Here is a 20,938-nt window from a genome sequence, read left to right on the forward strand (position 1 = left end):
TTCTAGTGAACCATTCATAGGGGCATGATGACCTCATACGTAAGATTTCTTTTCTATAATCTTATGATAATTTAATTATAAAAATATGAAGAGTAAAGGCCATTTCCCCCCCACAAACATTCAATTTAAATGTGAAAAATCCTTTGATAGAAGTACAGAGAAATTGAGGAAAAGTTGAAGGAGGTTAAAGCGATTCCTATTTCAGTTATTCTCTGGACTCTCTTGCCCTGGTAGAGATGGCACAGTCACTCTGATCTCTTATTGTCTTTGAGTCATAAATTACTTTAGAGACAAGGTTAGTCTCATGTTCTCTCTTGGTTCAACATTTTGTTTTTATTAAAAAAATACATTTAAAGTTGGCTTGATGCTTAGGCCATTCTTCTGATTAATTTAACCCAATAATACTGTTAAAACTACTTTTATATGCATATACCAACAGAAATATGTTGTTCTTATTCTTTATTTTTATATAATCAATTTAGTACAAGAATACTCTCTGAACATACAAGTAGGTTAAGATTTAGATTTTTTTAACTTATTAAAAAGTAAATCTACATTCCCAGGCTCAAATATGTACATAATATTATTTACTTAATTATTACACAACAATGAAAAGCTATATGGATTTTTATTCATTTGGAAATAGAACATCACAAGAAGGTACTTTGTTTTTACATTGCTTTTCAAGTTTTACTGTAAATGAGTGATAACTGTATAGTCTCTTGTATCCAGAAATTTCTTTTAGATTATTTAAACCAGTTTCCAAAACTTTACTAATAAGAGAAACCAGGACTGGACAGATTAAAGAATTTAATTGACAATACAGAGTAACCTTTTAATATTTTTACCTGCATGTTAAATTTGTACATTTTGTTGCATTTACAGAGTTATTAAGAAGAAAAAGTCATTAATTCTTTCTCAGGATACTCTACCCACTGACATAACTAACTCTCCCAGTAGAACACAATGCATCAGTCAGTGCCCTGAACGAGTTAATGCTCTAGACTATCAGACAGTTATTTTAAATGAGCCATTTACACATGTGTAACACCTCACTTTTTTAATGGGAAAAATCTTTTGTGTTGATTTATGCATTATAGGATGAAAGTAGGTGTCATTTTATACATCTATATCTATGTCCATGTCTTTATGTATATATACATATGTGTATGTATGTATATGTGTATGTATGTATGATGTAAGGCATTTCCAAGCACAAGCTTTATTAGTGTGACTAAAACATCATCATCATTAGTGTAATACATACCTTGTCTGTTCAGCAATGAAGGAAATAATAGCATTTCACTGCCCTCTTAATTTATTCAAAACAATGAAAATAGACTTGGAAGTTTAGAATGAGAAGAGAACTTAGATTTTATCTAGATGTTACAAGCCTTTCATTTGACAGCACAATCATTAAAATACAAAGGAATAGAATGTCAGTCTTAAAGAATTGTGGACGAAGCCAACTAAAGTTTTGGATAAGAATTCCAAGCTACTTAATTATAAAAATTATGCTAACACACAAAAACAAGCATGAAAGAAAATATTTGTCACTGGACTCATTACAATGAAATTTTCATCCTGAAATTGTACAACTTTGGAAGGTATACAATTTATTGGTTTTTTTACATGCTCATTTTTCACTTGACCAAAATTTACTTGTTTATTTTTCACTTGACTGAAGCCTTGTCTTTGAGTTCTTCCAAAACTTGGCTTGGTGAACAGATTTTCATCGATTACTATACTGTAGAAGGATTATAGAGAAAAACAAAACAAAACAGTAGTATAAAACATAGTTATATTTAAATACAACAGGAAATTAATGCATAAAAAAATTTCAGGATTCTATATTCTATCAGAGTTGTCCTGGAATACAATCGTTAAGAAATAAAAGGAATTTCTTTTCATATTAGCTCTATTAGAGTTATGTGTAATGAAAAAAAATTTCTTAGGAAATCTATTCTAAAAACCTTAGGTAAGGAACAAACATAATCACTCTGTTTCTAGTTTCTGCAGAGATGAGCAACTAACAGAGAACTTGTGTAGGGGTAGAATATAGTGGGAAGGCCGTAAATGATAAGTGAGTTGAATTACGGATGTGTGTTTGAATTTAAGACAAGTAGTCTGTAATCTCTTTTAGGAATAATTTTTTTTTCTTAGACATAAGCAAGGGCAAGTCTGTACAGAAACTCACTGCTAAATTCCTCTCTGATTCTAGCATGTGAAAGAAGGGCTGATCTCCTGCACCAAATCTGACGTTCCAACTTTCTTGGCTGGTAGGTTGGATTTATGTTACTTCCGGAGTCTGTGTGAAAGGGATGGGACGAACTTTTGCTGTTATGGAAGCAGAGCATTCTTCACAGTTTCCTTCTATTGGGGAATTATAGGAACTGTGCAGCTCAAAATTCTCCCATAAAAAATGGGCCGGCAGGGGTCACATGTGGCCACCGCTGTGGGCAGCTAACTCAGATTCACTTATTCTCATTTCCCACCAACCATTAATCGTGTGCAAGTTCAAGGAGGTTAAAGCAATTCATTCTTTACACCCTAACATCTCTATTTCTCGTTGAGATGGTAAGATCACTCTAATCTCTTATTGCCTTTGACTTGTAAGTTACTTTAGAGCAGTATTCTACAAAAATAGCGCTAAAGCATTGTTTTGGAATCTTATGTGTTTCCCAAAATTTCCTGTGAGGTGTGGGGATCAGATTTTATAACCTATTTTGTTAGAGCAGACAGATAGCTAGATAAGAGAAGAGAAAGGGAAGCACAGGCCAAATGGCAGGAAACCATACAGCTTGTAAACAAGGGGGTCTTTGGGCAGACAAAAAACCCCAGGACTGACAGGAAACCACACATTTTGGGGTAACAAGTGTCCAGGAGGCAGACAAAGAGAGGTGGGAAAAGTCAGGCATCTCCTGTGTCCAAACGTAACCTTTTGCTCATTATGCCCTCATTACAATAAAATTAGCCTTGCAGATAAAATGTTGCCATCATGCGCCGATGCTGTGACACTTCTGATCAAGGCTAAATAAGGACAAAAATCTCTCCTCTCCTTGGAAAGGTGGAGCTGGGATGAAAATCAGGGAATACAACTCCAAACTTTTCCCTCCCCAGTAAATATTCTGCCCATTCATTTTTGCACCCCGTATAACCAGATTGCTAAAGGAATTCAGGGCAGCTACTCACCTGAGTCTGCCCGCTCTCCCCTTGATAGCACACTATCGCTTAATAATTCCTCACTTTATTTTCTTGACCTCCGTGTCTCGTATCTGAATTCTTTCTGCGATGAGACAAGAACCTACTCTCCAGTAACAATTTCATTAACTTACTAAGACACATTTAATAACTTCATTTGCACAAATATGGGGAAATGAACTGAGCCTAAAATCGGATTCATCTGACTTCCCATTGCCTTTACAAATATTTGAGAAATGAATGGCAAACTGAGCCATTAATCTTGCTAATGTGGAAATGCACCCAATTCCTTGACTACACCATAGCCTGTCTTCTTTTATGCTTTTGCTCAAGCTCCCCTTTTGCTTAGAACTGACTTTCCCCCAGAAATGTTTTTTTGTCCCCTAAGACTGCCCTCTGGTGATTTCCTTTCCAGAAGCCTTTGCTACCTGCCCCGGTCATTTTTAGATGCTAACGCCTCTGCTACCTTAAAACTTGTTCTCTACAATGACCACAGTCTGTTTCCTCAACTAGATTCTCAGCTTCTAGAGGACAGAGATTCCTATTGGTATATCTAATGCGAGTGTGGTGCCCAGCCCACAGTAAGCATGTGGTAAATAACTAACAAGGATATATTAATGCACTTTGATGGATTAAATTGTCCCAAACTTTTGTGGGCTCTTCCACAGAGAGGCTCAAGATTGTATGGAAAAAAAAAAGCAGACAAAACACTAAACACTAAATTTGTCACCAAAATAAATCAGTAGTTAAAAGCATATAGCGAAAAAAAAAAAAAAAAGCATATAGCGATCGATTTAGGTAACAACAACAACAAAAAGGTTGTGACTGGTAAATTCTCCATTTTAAAAACAGCTTCAAAACATTTTTTTGAAACAATGCAGAACGTAGATAAAATAAATACTTAACGCATATTTGTTCTAGCTGCAAGTCCTATAAGGAAGTAACCTTAGTAAATGAAGTGAATCTGGTGCATGACTCAAAACTTTTGTTTTAAGTATCTGCAGATTGGGTTTTATTAATCCTGTTAGCTGAGAATTACATGTAGGCCATTCAGTCTACCGAGCATGAATTTCCTAGGACTAAACAATTATATAACGATCATCGTTAAGCTTTAAGAAGCTATAAGATAATGTGATGAGGCTAGTTCTGCATACAGGTTATGTGGCTGGGGATAGAAGTTTAAAACTCTCTATTTTTTGTGACCCCAAAGTCCTAGCAAGTCCTTTGAAGATAGGTGTTAGGTATAGGGTTAAAACTGGAATCTAGAAATTTACAGCCCTTGTTAATTATGGGAAAAACTTCAATCGATTTTGTAGAAGGCAGAATCAGTTCCCTTTCGCTTGAGCATTTAAAGTCCATTCCATGGGGCTTCCCTGGTGGCGCAGTGGTTGAGAGTCCGCCTGCCGATGCAGTGGACGCGGGTTCGTGCCCCGATCCGGGAAGATCCCACATGCCGCGGAGCGGCTGGGCCCGTGAGCCATGGCCGCTGAGCCTGCGCGTCCGGAGCCTGTGCTCCGCAACGGGAGAGGCCACAGCAGTGAGAGGCCCGTGTACCACAAAAAAAATAAATAAATAAAAATAAAGTCCATTCCATGGAGACTTGTTCCTGGTGGACATCTCCCCAAATAGGTGTCACTTGCATTTATGTCTGAGGCAAATTTTAATAAAACTATATACTCAATTAGTGAGATTATACAACAGGCCATATTTAATAAAATTGACTAGGTATTTAAACACATAGTAGAGGTAGCAACTACTACACAGCTCTTATGAATTGCTCTCATGCTGGTATGGGCGCTCCAGCATTGTTACACTTTACGTTTTTTTCTTTTCTGCAAGAGAGTACTAATATCCGGATGTTTTAAAATGTAAAAATCTCACACTTTTTAAGGTTGGCATGAGTGCTCTTTTTGGAAAACACTGGGTGAGTCAATACTATTCTGGGTGAGCAAGATACACCCGCTATTTTCCCCATGTTTGTGTACCCCTTTGCACCTGGGAGTGGAAATGAGAACAGAGCCAAGTGACTGGCCATTTGTGCAGAAGTCATTTGGAAATGGAGCCTGCAATATGTATAATATAAATAGGCCATAGGTACTTACTATGGCCAAACACTGTTCTAGGTGCTTTACTTGTGCTGGTTCATTTAATCCTCATGAAACTCTATGAGAGGAAGGCCACCATCATGTCCATGTTAAATTATCTCCACATTCACTATCATCATCTCCACATGAATAGCTGGCTCAGGGTTACAGAGCTGGTAAGTGTTGGAGTATGTATTCAAATCCAGGTCTGGCTCCAAATACGGGACTATTAAACTATACCCACCGGAGGGTCTCCTATACACAACTTTGCAGTTTGGAAAATAAGAAGTGCACAGATAACTTGGTTTTTACTTTACTTATCGTATTTGTTTTACTTTTTTCTTTTTTAAAGATATATTATGCCTAAGGGAGAATTTCATTATGCTGCAGATAAACATTCACAAAAAAAATTCTTACAGAGGAGGCATTGATAAAATAGAATATAAATGAATCCTACTTAGGTGCACCCTTCCCTACTCAGAAAGAAGTAAGTCATTAATTTACTTCCCTTTCAAAAACGCAAAAGGCAATAAAAATATTAGCACCAACCTGTTTCTCCTATTTTTACAGAAGTTAAAGGATCGCTTGTTCCAAGAGTTGGATTTCTCTATGAATAAAAACCAGAAGAATGTTAATACCACAGTTTTATAAACTTAGACACAATAAAGAAAAATACCTCAGATTAAAAAAATATATATTTTGGCTAAAGTTTGTTTTCTTTTGATTAAACTTCACTTTGCAGAGTTCTTTTGTGGGAGAAGTCGTTATTTTGTAGATATTTACAAACTTTGATTTAAACTTGTATTTGTATTTCTAAATAGTATTTGTTATTTCTATAGGTGAATTATTACCCCAAACGTTGACTCTGTCATATTTCCCTGCTGTAATGAAAAGCCAAAATGGAAAATTTTTAAAAAGAGATAAGTTCTTTTAGTCATACTAACCATGACCCAATTCTTCTATATCCATATAGAAGATTTTCTCTGAATTTTGCCAACTAAGTATGTCATTGACTTTTTCAGATTTTAGATCATCAACCAAGAGAGAAGACAACTAAGTTTAAGTTTGCCATCTATGCCCAAACCCAAGGAGATTACTTTTCCCCCAACATTTAAACTGCAAACGAGGGGTCATCTCCCATTCAAGTCGTTACAAAATCTCTCATATTAGAGTAGATACTCTCAATTACTTTACTTTTATTAAGAAAGTATTATTTAGAGAAGATACGTTGACATGGAGTAATGCTAATCAATCATAGATTTGGATGATTATCAAAATCACCTAATAAAAATAGTTAAAAAAGAAAAGGGCAAAGGAACTTTATGTAGATTTACTGTCAATTTTGTTATAGTCCTGCCATTGCAATATATATATATATTTTTTAGGTGATCAGGGATTTATTTGATCTGGATAGGGGTTTAAGAAGCTGGGTTTTGCAGACTGAATAGGAGTTTGGCTCTTCATCAGACTCTGATGTGCATTCTTGGTTGCAGGGGGTCGCACTGTGACCTGGAGGCCAGTGGGGTAATGGGTGTGGGCCCTGTGCATGCCCTGCCCAGCACCTGTCTAGAGAAGGTGGAAGAACAGCCAGAGGATGCAGATAATCAGCGGAACGTTACTCGAATGGGCAGTCAACCCTCGGATCTGAGCACCACTGTGCATGTCCCAGTGATGCTGACTGGCCTTCCTGGGGAGACCACGGTTGTTCACAGTGAGTATTTCCCCATAACATCAGGGCAGGGCCCACCTTGTGCAGGCTCGGTTTGCTCTCCCCCCTTCCCTCCTGCTCCACGGCAGCCACCTGGGGACAGAGCTTGCCTCTGTGAATTGTTCCCCAACTGGAAAGTCTTTGCTGTCAGCATCTGTGCCTTGATATCCCTTCGCTTTCCAGTGCCCCGGAGGAGCACTATTGCTATTACATGTCACTTAAGCTCTAGTCTGCTTCCTTCCAACGATATTTGCAAGTTACCAGGTAAGTGCCAGGCATGGTGTTAGAGTGCAGGGGCCACAGCAGGAGGGAGTGGGACTGGGCTGCCCTCACAGGGCTCAGAGTCTCATCGGGAAGGCAGACCACAACATGGTCACGGCTCTTTGTAGTCGCACAAACGCTGCTAAGGACTGTGGCCACTGACCTGACTGAGGTCTGGAGCTAACGGGTGAGAGGATGAGGGTTTCAGGGTGGTGGTCTTCCACCCACTTACTTATGGTCCTGGCTCTGCAGGTCCTCCCGGACCTTTGCCTGAGCTTCCCTTTTTCTCCCCCTCCCCTGCCATTGCAATATTGTTATCTATCTAAACAAGCCTTTTTAAAAGAATATATAGTGTTTATAGTATGGAGATCACAAACGGAAGTAAAAAATAGTGTGAATAAGAACTCAATTGTACCATGCTTTTGTGACTAGGGACTTAATGATCTATGATTATAGTTCCAATTACTAGCATTATAATCACACACACCAATGTTGTGTCCGAACTGTCTTATAAAGAAAGTTACAGTAAAGGTTGTATGCTTTGGAATCTGTCATACAGACTCAAAATTAACTTTAGGGGTGAAAGAAAATCACTCATGCTGGAAAATTCATAGGTGGAGTTTGAAAAATCTGTCTCAGGAAATATGAGAATTAAAAAAAGCAAACGTTTTAAACATGCATAAATATATCATGTTATTTAAAATATTTTTCATACACAAATTAAACTAGATACTATAATTAGAAATTTGACTATTTCATCCATATCCATAAAAATATATTAAATCAAGTTAGACAAAAACTTTGGAGGATCTTTCATTGGAAAAGGGGGATAGATTTATATTTGGGGTTTCTTTATAGGGCAAGTGCAAAAAAAAAAAAAAGATTCTGCTAGAGTAATGCAGTGACTTCTATGTATCCAGTTGAAAAAGATGAGTTTTACGCAGTTTTGTTTCCCCTCCTAGAGCTATTTACACCAGCATTTACAGCAAAATTAAAGACTGAGTCCTCACCTTTATCAGCAGGCCAATAAGCTGAGCACTTATGAGGATAATTCCAATGATAACAGCCATCACAGAATAAATAATGACTGTTATTACTATGAGAGAAAAATAAAGCAGCAAATTACAAAAGTGTGAAGCAAATGACATAGCAATTGAAAAGTAAAGCAGGTAAAATCAGGGTAATATCACTTTGTCTTTTTTATAGAAAGTACATTAATAAACTTTTATGTGTATTTTAGTCTTTCAAAAATTAGGTTTTTCACAGTAACCACGTGGGAAACTGCGACTTTGAGTTGTAAAATCTTTTGTCCAAGGTCACCCAACTAATGACAGTACCAAGACCCAGGGGTTTCAACTCCAAGTCCGGTGGAGTTTACAGGACCTCAGAGGTATAATTATGGATAAGAGCTATGTAGACCTTCTACCCAATAAGGGAGAAACCACAGACTCTTTCATAGTTTCAATGATATGGGAGAAAATAATGTCTTGATGTATAAAAGAGTATTGGACAGATCATAGAATCAAAAATTTGGAAGGAACCTGGTATAATCACGTTATAAAAGGAAAAGAAGTCTAATGAGTTCAAGTTATACTAGGTGAGATAACTAGTTAGAAGTAGACTGGTAACTACTATCCAGCTCACCTATATTCTAAGCCTCTGTTCCCTCCACAGTATCCTTATATGTAGTCTATAATAAAATCACTAAAAAATCTTTTTCAAATCTTTTACATGTTGGGAGTGAAACAGAATTTAAGTTAGAGGTACTCTCACATATTCACGGCATATTTGCAGTGCTTCCAAATGAAGTAAATAGAACTGAGGGCAAGACATACAGGGAAAAGAGCATATTTATTTGGCTAGTTTATATTTAAAAACCGTATTACTGGTAAAAAAGTAAAAGTAGCTTTTCCGATCACTGGTATTGTCCAGCCTTCTTCTCCACTTAGCTTTAATTTATGAGATAGTGACTCAGTTATACAATCCATTTTTCTGGTGTGAAGTATGGACACAGGCCAAGTGGGAAGGGAGGCCTAGAGATGCAGAATAGTAAATAAGCACATAAATGAACCAGAGCCAAAGCGACAGCAGCACCTAAGTGGGGAAGCGACAGTCCCCAGATAGAGAGGATTGGTAAGATAGCTCCAAATTGGTAGCACAGGGCCCAGAACGAATCCGGATGGAGACACGAATGGTCTATATTTATTCTGGATTGGTGCCAATTAAGTAGGTGATTTTTAAGCCCCTTGATTTCTTTATAGTAGGGAGGGGAGAAGTTCCAGTGTTTTATAAGCTCTTAGACTTTTCTCAAGTACCCATAGTTACTTAGAAAGCTAAAAAATCTCTAACTTAAAAGAAAAATCATGATCAAATTATGTATTGCTGTTTCCAAAATGTTTAAGGAAATTAGAGATGCCTATTTTACTTTTGAAAAGAGCATATTTTGTTTGCCTTTACAATTTTGTGTGACTAAAGTCAATAACATATGCTCTCTTGTTTTTAAAATAAACTAGTGGTTACCAGTGGGGAGAGGGAAGGAGGACAGTCAATATTGGGGTAGGAGAGTAAGAGGTACAAACTATCTTGTATAAAATAAGCTACCAGGATATACTGCACAGCACAGGGAATATAGCCAATATTTTACAATAACTATAAATGGAGTATGACTTGTAAAAATTGTGAATCACTACATAGTACACCTGTAACTTATATAATATTGTACAGCAACTATACTTCAATTAAAAAAAAACGGCAAAAAAAGAAAGCAAATAAACATAAAAATAAAATTGATGTTTCTATTTTCATAGGCATTTAAAACTAGCAAAACAAAATTTTAAATGGAATGACCATCATTCCACGTCAAATATTACCATACCTGGTTCTGAGAAATTGTGTGGATATCTTGATCTTGCGGCTAAAAGGACAACGTTTCAAAATAAAGTTAGAGAACATAAGGCATGTTTTAAAAATACCATTTTGGAATCAGACTGTCTTTCTCTTAACTGTGCTTAGAGAGCTACTGTTCAACTTTCAGCAGTGAGCTAGTAAAATGTATGAGGTAATGTCAGTCTTAACATTAGTAATTCCAATATCTACTTTCAACTACCCAACAAGTTTTCATGAATCAGAAATTAGTAAACCATCTCATGAACTAAAGGGAAGAGAGTGAAAAAGTATTGGAAGAACCATCCGTGGACTTCCACAAGAAGCAGTGCATTTTTAAAAAATGTAAAAATGGTGATCGGAAAGGAGACATGTTGAGCCATCATCCCGCATGGACACCAGTCCAACCCCCAAAGAGGCCATGTTGCTATCAATTTTCCAGATTTATGCCACAGCCACCATAAGGATCCAAACCCTTACTGTCTCTCAGCTAAGTTTTTGCCAGCAGTCCCACTGGATTCCCTTTCTGTAGGAGTTTCTAATACTGTTGCTTTAAGGCTCCGCTAGAGTTAACCTCCCCCTTATCAGTCCACAAATACTATTTCTTTTTCTGCTGTCTCCAAATGTCATTTCATGTCAAGAAGCTGCCTTACTATTGTAGCCACACCATTTTCTTGAATTTAAATATTACGAATAACATATCGCACTATGTTGTATGACATACAAATCAAGGACTTGGTTATATTTGGTCATTTCTTTAGCACTTATGCATAAAGGTTAACTGGGCTTGCCTTCTCTATCTTTGTGGCCGTTGATAGTTGTGGCTGGTGTATGAGCTCTGGAATAAAACAGATAGGGTTTCAGTCATCTGTATGCCTCTTACTCATTGTGTGGCCTTGCTAAGTTACTTAGTTTCTCTGTGCTTCAGTATTCTCTTGGCAAATGAAGATTATAATACCCATCTCTTTGAGTTCCTATGAGGATAAGACCAGCTAATGCATGAAAACACTTAGTACAATGCCCCACCCACCATGCCATTTATTATTTGTAGGATTCAAGGCATGTAGCACTATGTGTGTCTGGAGTTGACCCATCAATGCTTTCTGGTTTGACACTAACATGTAGGCTTCACACTGCAATCACTTTGAAAATTAGATTGTTTAATTGGACCCAGAAACCTAATAATTAGTTCCAAGCACTCAGCCTAATTTTCCTCTCTTGCTCTCTGTCCTTCTGAAAATCCACTGCTTCCATCTATCTCAGTGTATTTTTTCAATGTTTCTATTAGCTAATGATCCGGTAGCCACGCTAAGTCTTCTCTGAGGCTTTATTTTAAATCCGGAGGACCCTGCCTAAACCCCACCTACAAAAGACTCTCTCCCCTTTATTTTCAACCTGCTCTTGTAAAGTCATCTTCTTCTCCCTAGAAAAATAACCAGAGAGAGAGTGAATGCCACCTGACCGTTCTTATCTCAGCAGCCAGATGGCTTATAGTTTACTGGGAGATTATGATGTGCCAGGCTCTGAGCCAGGCAATTTTATACACATTTTCTTATTTAATCCTTAGAGAACACTGTGAGATAAGTATAATGAGTCCCATTTTAAAATTAAGAAGACAGAGGCCCTTTGGGGAACTCAGGGTTCAGCTCACTCAGGGTCAGCACCTGGGACAGGGCCAAGCCCTTGGCTGAGTCCAGCTGGGTTTAACCACCACAAGCCCCCCTCACCACTGCACTACTGGATCCCTTTTATCTGGCCCACTATTTCATGGTCACATTCGTTACTTATGTGTTTTGCTAGATTGTTTTAATTTTTTTAACCTACAGTATTTTTTCAGTGTGACATTCCAGAAGTGAGAATTCCTCTGTGGGAGGGACTGTGTCTACTTTGCTTCCATTTCTCAGTCTTTGTCACAGTTTCCCCACAGTGGTAGGTCCCATTAAATACAGTTGCACCATAACAATGACTCCAGAGCAACTGCTTTAAAATATGCACAAACCTTCTTCCTTTTTTGTAGTAGGTACAGGCCTACTAGGAGGGGTTGTCTTTGGACCACTAGGAGCGGTTGATATTGAGCCGTTGGTGGAAAACGAAGCTGTACAAAACAGAAATTGAGAAAGGAATCAAGAATGAGGTGATGAGTGGACCAGAGAGCGTGTCACAAAAGACAAATTTATCCCACATCTCTCCCAATGGCAGCTCCAGAATTAGTACATCACAGGGCCTTACAGAGAAGGAAAGTGAGCCTTGATTTCCTCATCTGTAAAATGATAATACCTGCCTCAAAATGACATTGTGAGGACTAAGTTAGTTAAATATATATATGTGTTTGTATTCACACACTCATCAGTTAGTACAGTACTTGGCATGTAATGAATGTTACATTCAGGTTGGCTATTATTATTGTTCTTATAAGGGGGGCGCCTTGAAGCTGCGTTTGCATACCATTTTACATCACTTTGGAAAACTGTCCATGTCAAAGAAAGACGGAGACTCACGGCAATTATACAAAGACTGAAGTTCTGCCCCATGCCTCCATCTCCCCAGTAGGATCCTATTTCCCCAGTAAAAATTAAAACAAAGACACTATTAAATTAAGTTTTCTTCTAACTTGATAGAGGATGAGTCAGTTCTAAGGTTCTCCATCCATTCTCTCTTTCAAAAGTAGAATTTCCGAGCTCTAATAGAATTGTAGGAAATCCTGGCTCCGATCTAAGATTACTGGCTAAGGATCCAGATAACCAAGTGATGTAATGAATTCTAGGTCATGGTTATTCTTTACCCCAAATATATATGCACACAAATTCAAATACAGAACATCTATTCTCATGTATTTTTTAAGATCTCATTGAATACATAATAAATTGGTTTTTATAATTAAGCAATTATCCATTTATTTTAAAATAAGTTTTATAAATTTATAAATTCTTTAATGAAGTTTTATGAATTAAATAAGATTTTTTATTGTAAAAGCAATATAGATTGAATAAATTAAAGTTGGGAAATACAAGAAAGGGCAAAGAAAAATACAAAAGTCATCTATCATTCCACCACCCAGAGACAGATACTTTAAACATCTTGGTATATAATCATCTGAACTTTTAGCTACTACATCTAAATATGGAATAATTGTGTTTAAATATGTAAATAGCATTTAAAACATATATACCATGAACATATACCCTATATTTTGAATACTCTTCTATTACAAGATTTTTAATGGCTGCATAGTATTCCATTGTATGAATACTGTAGTTTATTTATGAATCTCTGACTTTGAACATTCATATTATTTTTACTCTTATGAGAATTAATACCATTCTGAGACAAACAGTGCAGAGGTATCTCTACTCATTCTTTTGAGACATTTTAGTGAAGGAACTGGTACCCAAGTATGATGGTATGGGGGTGGAAGGACCCCTGCAGACACTTCTCAGGACAGCGTCACCCTAGCTTCTCAGCTAAGTGTTCGAGGTTTCCTGGAGAATCCACAAAGAACTGAAAATGCCTTTGGCACTTCTGCTCAGTCTACTGAAAGACAGATTTCCAAGATCTGCCTCTTCCTACCAGCTGCCAGCTACTCAGTTCACCCTCAAATTGTTCAGGCAAGAACCTTGCTATGTCTGAAATATTTTCTCCTCTCCTGTAAATCCTATTTTCACCTTGTTCCTTGACTTGTCCAACTGCTTGATTCATTACCTGTATGTAAACAATTGCCACACAAATTAGGTAAATGGTGTGACAAATAACTTGTATCTCTAAGTTATCCTTCAACATTCAGGGATGGTGGTGTAAAAGATAATATAAGAAGAAGAGTGTTTTTAGAAGTGTTGTATACTTGATTTTAAATGTTTTACGTATCCAGCAAAGGAATTCAGTTACACATATATCCATCTATCTATTCTTTTTCAGATTCTTTTCCATTATAGGTTATTACAAGATATTGAGTATAGCTCCCTGTGCTATATAGTAGGTCCTTGTTGTTCATCTATTTTGTATATAGTAGTGTGTATCTGTTAAGAACAAGTGTTTTTAAACAATAACCAGATGATAGGAATGTTGAGGTTTCATAAAATACTCAGATTAAAATTATGGAAAGAAATATTTTCACTAGGAATCAATGAAAGTATGTACAAATTATTAAAAAGGATATGTAATGAACAAAAATCATCTATCTCTCTTAGTTAGTGTTACATCTCCTTTACATCTTTCAGTTCAGTGTAATTCATTCACATTTAGGGCACACGTTTATAACCCCTTGTGGATACCAATGAGCTTTTCTGAAACAAGTGTCCTGGGCTCCTAGATCCCAGGGCTGGCACATTTTGAATTCCTCAGCACTAGAACAGGGCTCTGTACATAATAGGTATTCAGTGAAATACTAACAATTGTAAATGTTTGGCCAGTTTCTTTTCTGGTTTAAAATTGTTTCTTCCGGTTTTATTGAGATATAATTGTCATACAGCAATGTATTGTTTGGCCAATTTCTTATTAAAGAAACACAAAAGTGAGTTTCCAGATTGCGTCTAAAATGAACATAACAATGAATTAAACAGGTCACATGGCAAAGTGGCATGCACAGAACGAGTGCAAGGATAGTAGAAACCTGCATCTACAGACGACCAACAAAATATTTTTGATATTTCAATCACACACAACTTTACAACTAGAAGAAAAGAAATCCCGAAGTGGAAAAACAAAACCATACCAAATTTAAAGTTTTTAAGTGGTAAATGAGTTAAAAAGTTAAAAGTTTAACTGAAGCCATCTAGGAGTTTTGACTGAGTGCAAAGATGGCCCTCCTCCAGGCTTCCTGACTGTCTGAGTCAGGATTTGCTGGGGTTAGTTAGGGCGGTGTGTTCTGTCTACGGGACAGTGACCCCTCCTGTCTGTGAATACCCTCAAGACCCTGCGTGACCCAGCACCCCCGTCTCCCCATCCTCATTGCTGGCCACTCCAATTTCCTCTTGCGGTCCAGCCATGCTGGACATCTCTTGGTTCCTCAAATGAGCCATACTCTTCTCCATGCCCAGACCTGTGTGCCTATTCTTCCCTTCGCCTGAAATATCCTCTCGTGGCCCTAACTTTCCTAGTTATCTGCTTTTCAGGTCCCAATTCAAGGCCATTTTCTTTCTTTCTCTTTTTTTTAAACTTTTAATTTTATATTGGAGTAGAGTTGATTTACAACGTTGTGTTTGTTTCATGTGTACAGCAAAGTGATTCAGTTATACATATACATGTATCTATTCTTTTTCAAACTGTTTTTCCATTTAAGTGGTTGCATAATATTGGGAGATTTCTCTGATCTCCCCTACTTAGATTTAGACTAAAAACTCCACAAAGTTCCCAGTGCTTGGCACGGTGTGGGAAAGCTCAATGAAATCTTATGATAGACTGTTAGAATCCAGATGTGTTCCATAGGCCTTGATGGTGTGGATGAAAAAAGTTGCCTTCCATATCAGTAAACAAAGGATATTGCAGCCATCAAGCTGTCAGCCACTGCAGCTTCCCCAGGCTGTGCACCCTGAGGGGGGATTCAGGATGGAGGAAACCGGGCTACTGGCCCTAGACAGTTAAGGTACAGATCAAAGGAATGATTTCAATGAGCCCTGACTCTTGCATGTTCCCACACATGGAAAAGCACTAAATTTATTAACTTGAGGTGTCTGGTTTTCTTTAATTAACAGTACTTTTTTTATATTCTGACTACTTGGTTTTTATTCTAAAACTCCTACATATCTTGGCTCTTCCTTTACCTCTTCGGAGCAGTCCCTCAGAGCGACCTGAAAGGCTGTCTTCTGGGCTTAAGTCTTCAGAAATTCCGCCGAATAAAACATGATTCTCAACTTTTAGGTTCTGCATTTTTTTTTCAGCCGACAATGGTTCCTAGGGACCTTGGGTATTTATTCACTTGTTCGTTTATTTATAAGAGTGTGTAGGCGTGTCTCTTTTGTACTAGGAATACAATGATTTAATAAATAATTCATGGTCTTTCCTTCAAGGAAATTCCAGCTTAGTCAAGAGAGATGAAAATTTAATCTAAGTGTAATGAAGTATTTTAGGGGATGGTGAAGTGAGGGCACAGGAGACAGTGGTCAGTTCTATCTGAAAAAGGAGGAGGTGGAAAGACCTCATGGAAGAGTTTTCTGAACCCACCTTGAAGGAAGTCTAGGGTTTCGCCCAGCCAACCATGTGGACATTTAGGTACAGAGTCATCAGGGTCAGCGATGCCCTGGCCCTTGAGACATCCTGGCAGTTTGGAGGAACTACAAGAATCTATGTGGCTACAGCATATGGTGTGAGAAGCAGTGAAGGCAGTGAAGTGCCATTTGCTGTGGACCATGGCATGGAATTTCCATGGGCCAAGGCAGTTGGAAAGACAATGAAGGGTTTGAACCAGACTTTCATTTGGGGAAGATCACCATCCATGGCATGAAGGATGATGTGGGAAAAACAAACAAAAAAACCATGCCCAGAACTCTTCAGAAGAGGATCCCATCTTGTGTTCAGTAGTGGTCAAGATATGCAGTCCTTTTGAAAACAGGGCACTCCTCCTTACAGAGGGTCCTTATCACTTGTCAGCATTGCCTTTGGTGGAGAAGGCCTATAGATTAAGGGCTTAAAGGGACAGAAAATTACAGCAAAAAAAGAATATGGCAAAGACCTCACAGCAGGATCTCATGTCTCTTAAAGCTGGCACTTTCATGCTTCTAACTTTAAACAAAGTGACAGAAGGGGAAAACAGAATTTGCTAGGGATAATGAAAGTCTGTAACATTTTTGCTATCAAAATGAGAAAATGCTTAAGGAGAGAGAGATCATTAAAATTAGTTTTGAACTTTAGCAAAACAATTTTAACCCTCTAGCAAAGAGATAGACTTCTTTCTTCTCTACCAGCTACTCCTCAAGGGAAAGGACCATTTGGTGGAAATTTTGTTCTGAAGAAGCAGAGGCTGAAGTCCCAAGCCTCTAAATTGTAGTCAGAACTCAGGAATATCTAACATTGAAGGCAACAAGTTGTTGAGAGGAACAAAGTCCTTGAGGCAATTTCCAAAAATTGCACATGCTTTATCCAAGTTCCATTGGTGAATGTCATGTGCTACAAAAACTGATTGGTGGCCAAATGGATTTGAGGCTGAAATTTTCCATGTATGGTCTTAGAAATACCTGCTTTAATTCTCCAGGTTTAGTTTCTCTGATATAATTTCTTACCGAAGTCACCTAAAACCACCAGCACAGTAAATAAATGAATACTCACTTGCAGTCAGTAAATAAATGACCTAAGAAGAACTTGATAAAAAGTGTTTTTAACATCATTGGTTTAACAATCTAATTTCTGTAGCTGATCCGTGATATGACCTTTGTCATAGTTATCCTTCCGTTTTCTGAAAAAAATAGATAACCTTATAGGTGTTTCGTTACGAATACCCGTGCTTGGTTAGTGGTACAAGAAGGGCTCAGAGACCTCAAAGTCCAGAGTTCACAATCAGTGTCAGCTTGAAAGAACACGGGCTCTGATCACACAGACAAACTTTTAATTTAATTTTATTCTAACATAGATTCACATGGAACAAGTTAAAGAATTTTATCCATCACCTCAAATTAAGTAAACCAGCCCCTGATTGGAAAATGTCACTTAGGAGAAACAAAAGAAATATCTCTTTATACATCCTCAGTTGCTTGAGCTGCTTTCACAATTCAAGAGAAGGAACCCCTAATCCCACAAAACATATCTCCAACAACCACCAAGAATGTTCTAGTGCTACATCGATAGCGACAGAGCTCACATTTATCGGATTCCCCCAGGTTCCTAAGGCCTTAATTGGCTAATAGGCAAGCGGGGATATAGTTAGTCACGCGAAGTTACAAACTTTCTACGAATAAGCAGATTTTAAACAGGGCTTTTTACAACCTAATCTTCAGCTGGGCCAACTAGGTAGAAAGATTCCAAGGAAATTTGTAACCATTAAGCAACAGACACGGTTTGCCTGAACCTCATAGAGGCTGGATTACAGGAAAGGTTTCTCTCCTGCTTCTTTTTCTCTTGTGCTCTAGGTCCCTCCTTTTCGGTTGCTAAATCAGCTTTCAAACTGTCTGCCTTGTTCGCTGAATAAAGGTCAATTTAAATATTGTCCTAATTAATTCAGAATGTCCTTTTACATTTTACCTTACAAAGTCTCTTGGATTATTTAATCCAACTTCCTTACTTTATAGATTAGAAATTTGAAAATTAAATGATTAACTCAGTTTAACACAGCAGGTAAGGAACAAAACCGAGAACAAATTCTGCTGATTTCCTATAATAGTCCCACTTTCCAGATCTCTGCCTGGTTGAGATCTTGTCAGCAAGATTTCTTTGATGTATTAGCATATTAGCTGGTGAACATTGGGGTGCATTGTACACACACAAAAAGGCAACTAAAATCCTTGAGATTCCCAGACATCCTAAGGGCCAGAATTGTTATAATAATCACGTACTCTTCATCTTGATGATTTTTTCACACCAATATATTGTACAACTTCCATTATATCTCTTAGCCCTCGGTGTCCTCTTGCTATAGCCACTAAGAAAAACTGTTTTCTGCTCTAGCAATACTGACCCGAGAGTCTTTTCCTTAATCCCTTTACTTCTTTTGCAGAAACACATCCAGACTATACCTGAAAAATTCCCCCTCTCTCCCCAAGAGAAGCATATTTACCTTGTGGTATCATGGAAGACATTCCAGCATCTGGCCACCCAGGAGCAGATGGGTTTGGGGCCATCACTGAACATTTCCTTAGCTGTACTGGGCTCTGAAAACTTACTCTGAAGTCCTTGCGCTGTGCCTACTTGCAATGAATCACTGGCTGAAGCTTGAAGGATGGGTAGAGTATTTGGTAGAAATGTAGAGGAGGAGGAATTAAGGTAAAGAAATAACGTGGGCTAAAATACGGAGAAAGAAAGAACAAGGTGCATTTATGTGGAGGCTCGGGGGCAGCTAGCAGGCTAAGGTTGGCAAACCTCTCAGACTGACAAGAGTTTAACGTTCAAGTGGCGAATTAGCGCAAAATGGAATAGAAGGGTAGGTTTAGCAGGGCCTCAATCTCCTAGTTAAAAACATTTTTTTTTCATTCTCCAGGTACTGAGATGGCGTTTGCTTTGGTACTTTGCACAAAGTACGTATTAGGGACGTGAATTGAATCACTTCATTTTAGATTTGGGAAGGAAGGAGTGAATGAATGAATATACCACCCAGAATATTAAACATTCCAAATCTGCACGGTGGTGTCATCTCATATTTGCATGACATCGGAACTGTTCCGGAACATTCACCCCTTTTGTCTCTTATCCTCACTGCTCTGACCTCACGGTTGGTCATGAAAACCGTGTCTGGGTGTTGCAGGAGGGACATGACAGGGTCCCTGACACTGTTCTCAGTGTGTGGAGGAGGTGGGGTGGCTTGGGGGTTAGGGACACAGTTGGGAACGGAGGTCCTGTCTCCCGGCACTCTGCTCTGGGTTCCAGCCACTAAACCACACGGCTCTCCCAAACAACTGACCTTGCTCACATGGAATGTCATCAGAAAGAAGTTAAAATGCAACGTTGGACAAACACCCTACACTTTTGCTCTCTACCCAAACTTCCAGCCGCCGAGCTACTGTCAGGATGTGATAAAGTCATTTTACGCAGCTGTTGGTTTTAGTTTGGTTCCCTCCTGACTTGCAGTTGATAGAAGTCTTATCTCACAAAAGCCAACTCTTACAAGGATACACCCCACCTATGAAATGCCTTCAATAGTTTCCAAGTCAGAAAAGGAAATTTCTTAAGTGCTACAGTTTTCTGGCATTGTGATGACCAGGAAAACGGATAGGTAAGGTATTTGTGGAAGTTCTGCCCAGCTCATTTGTGGTAAAACTGGGAAAAAACCTCACATCTGCTGGCTTCCAACTCAGTGTCCTGCCAGCCTTCTTTGTTTTCTACAGAACAAACGTACAAACAGAGCTCTTGCCTATTCCAAAAGATGTTTGGAGAAGGCTACTGCCACGAAGTAATATTTTAAAAGAAATACTCAGTTTTGCCCCTGAACCAAAGGATTGACAAACTCAATTTGGGTCAACTTGTGATAATAGAATTAGATGTCCCTCTTGTCTCTTGTTATTCATTTTTCTTTTTTGGAAAGGTTTTAGTAAGCCAAAGTAGCCAGTTACAATTTAGAAAAATTGAACTTTCTAAAGGATAAAGTTGTTGATAGGATAACATTTGAGCTTAGTGCTTTGAATAGCCCTCAAAATTTTGTGCACTCTCTGGTTAATAGCTCTTAGAGAAGGACACAGCGTGTCCACTGGTGCAATTAGTGGACCAGATGTCAAAAGCAATGACGCAGTTTCTGCTCACTTGCAGAGTGGCTTGCTTTGGCAGTTCCCAGCAGCCAATTAATTGGTTGGGGATCTGAGTAAGTCACTGAACTTTTTGGGGCCTCAGTGTCTCGTTTCTAATATGAGAGTGAAGGAACAGATGTCCTCTAAGGTACTTCGTTATTCCAAAATCATAAACATTCATATGTCTGGGATAGTATTCATTATCAACACATATATTTACTACATAATAGGCATTCTCTCTTCAAAACAATTACCTGAGAACATATTATTATATATTAATCATTATGGGTAGAGGAGAAAAACAAAGATCAGAAACATCGCCTAATTTGCCTAAGATCATGCAGCTGATAAATGGTGGAGCTGGAGTTTGAATTCCTATCTACTTGACTGCAGAACTGTCTGCCAAGGTCTACCATAATCTATGCAAAATAAAAAGAATGAGG

The 20,938-nt window shown here is 38.1% G+C and overlaps 1 protein-coding gene across 1 annotated transcript in view; it reads right to left on the reverse strand.

The window, feature by feature from the left end:
• Positions 1 to 610: 610 nt before the first annotated feature.
• The window catches only part of GYPA (glycophorin A (MNS blood group)), a 29,489-nt gene continuing 9,161 nt past the window's right edge, over positions 611 to 20,938 (reverse strand). Inside the window, exons 3-7 of the mRNA XM_067036906.1 lie at positions 12,137 to 12,232; positions 10,130 to 10,168; positions 8,265 to 8,350; positions 5,835 to 5,892; positions 611 to 1,747 (exon numbers count right to left, since the gene is read on the reverse strand). Of these exons, the coding sequence (XP_066893007.1) occupies positions 1,743 to 1,747; positions 5,835 to 5,892; positions 8,265 to 8,350; positions 10,130 to 10,168; positions 12,137 to 12,232 (284 nt within the window). The 3' untranslated portion in view covers positions 611 to 1,742. The remainder of the gene's footprint in view (positions 1,748 to 5,834; positions 5,893 to 8,264; positions 8,351 to 10,129; positions 10,169 to 12,136; positions 12,233 to 20,938) is intronic.

Source organism: Kogia breviceps, chromosome 6 (assembly GCF_026419965.1).
Source record: "Kogia breviceps isolate mKogBre1 chromosome 6, mKogBre1 haplotype 1, whole genome shotgun sequence".
In the NCBI taxonomy this organism is placed as follows: domain Eukaryota; kingdom Metazoa; phylum Chordata; class Mammalia; order Artiodactyla; family Physeteridae; genus Kogia; species Kogia breviceps.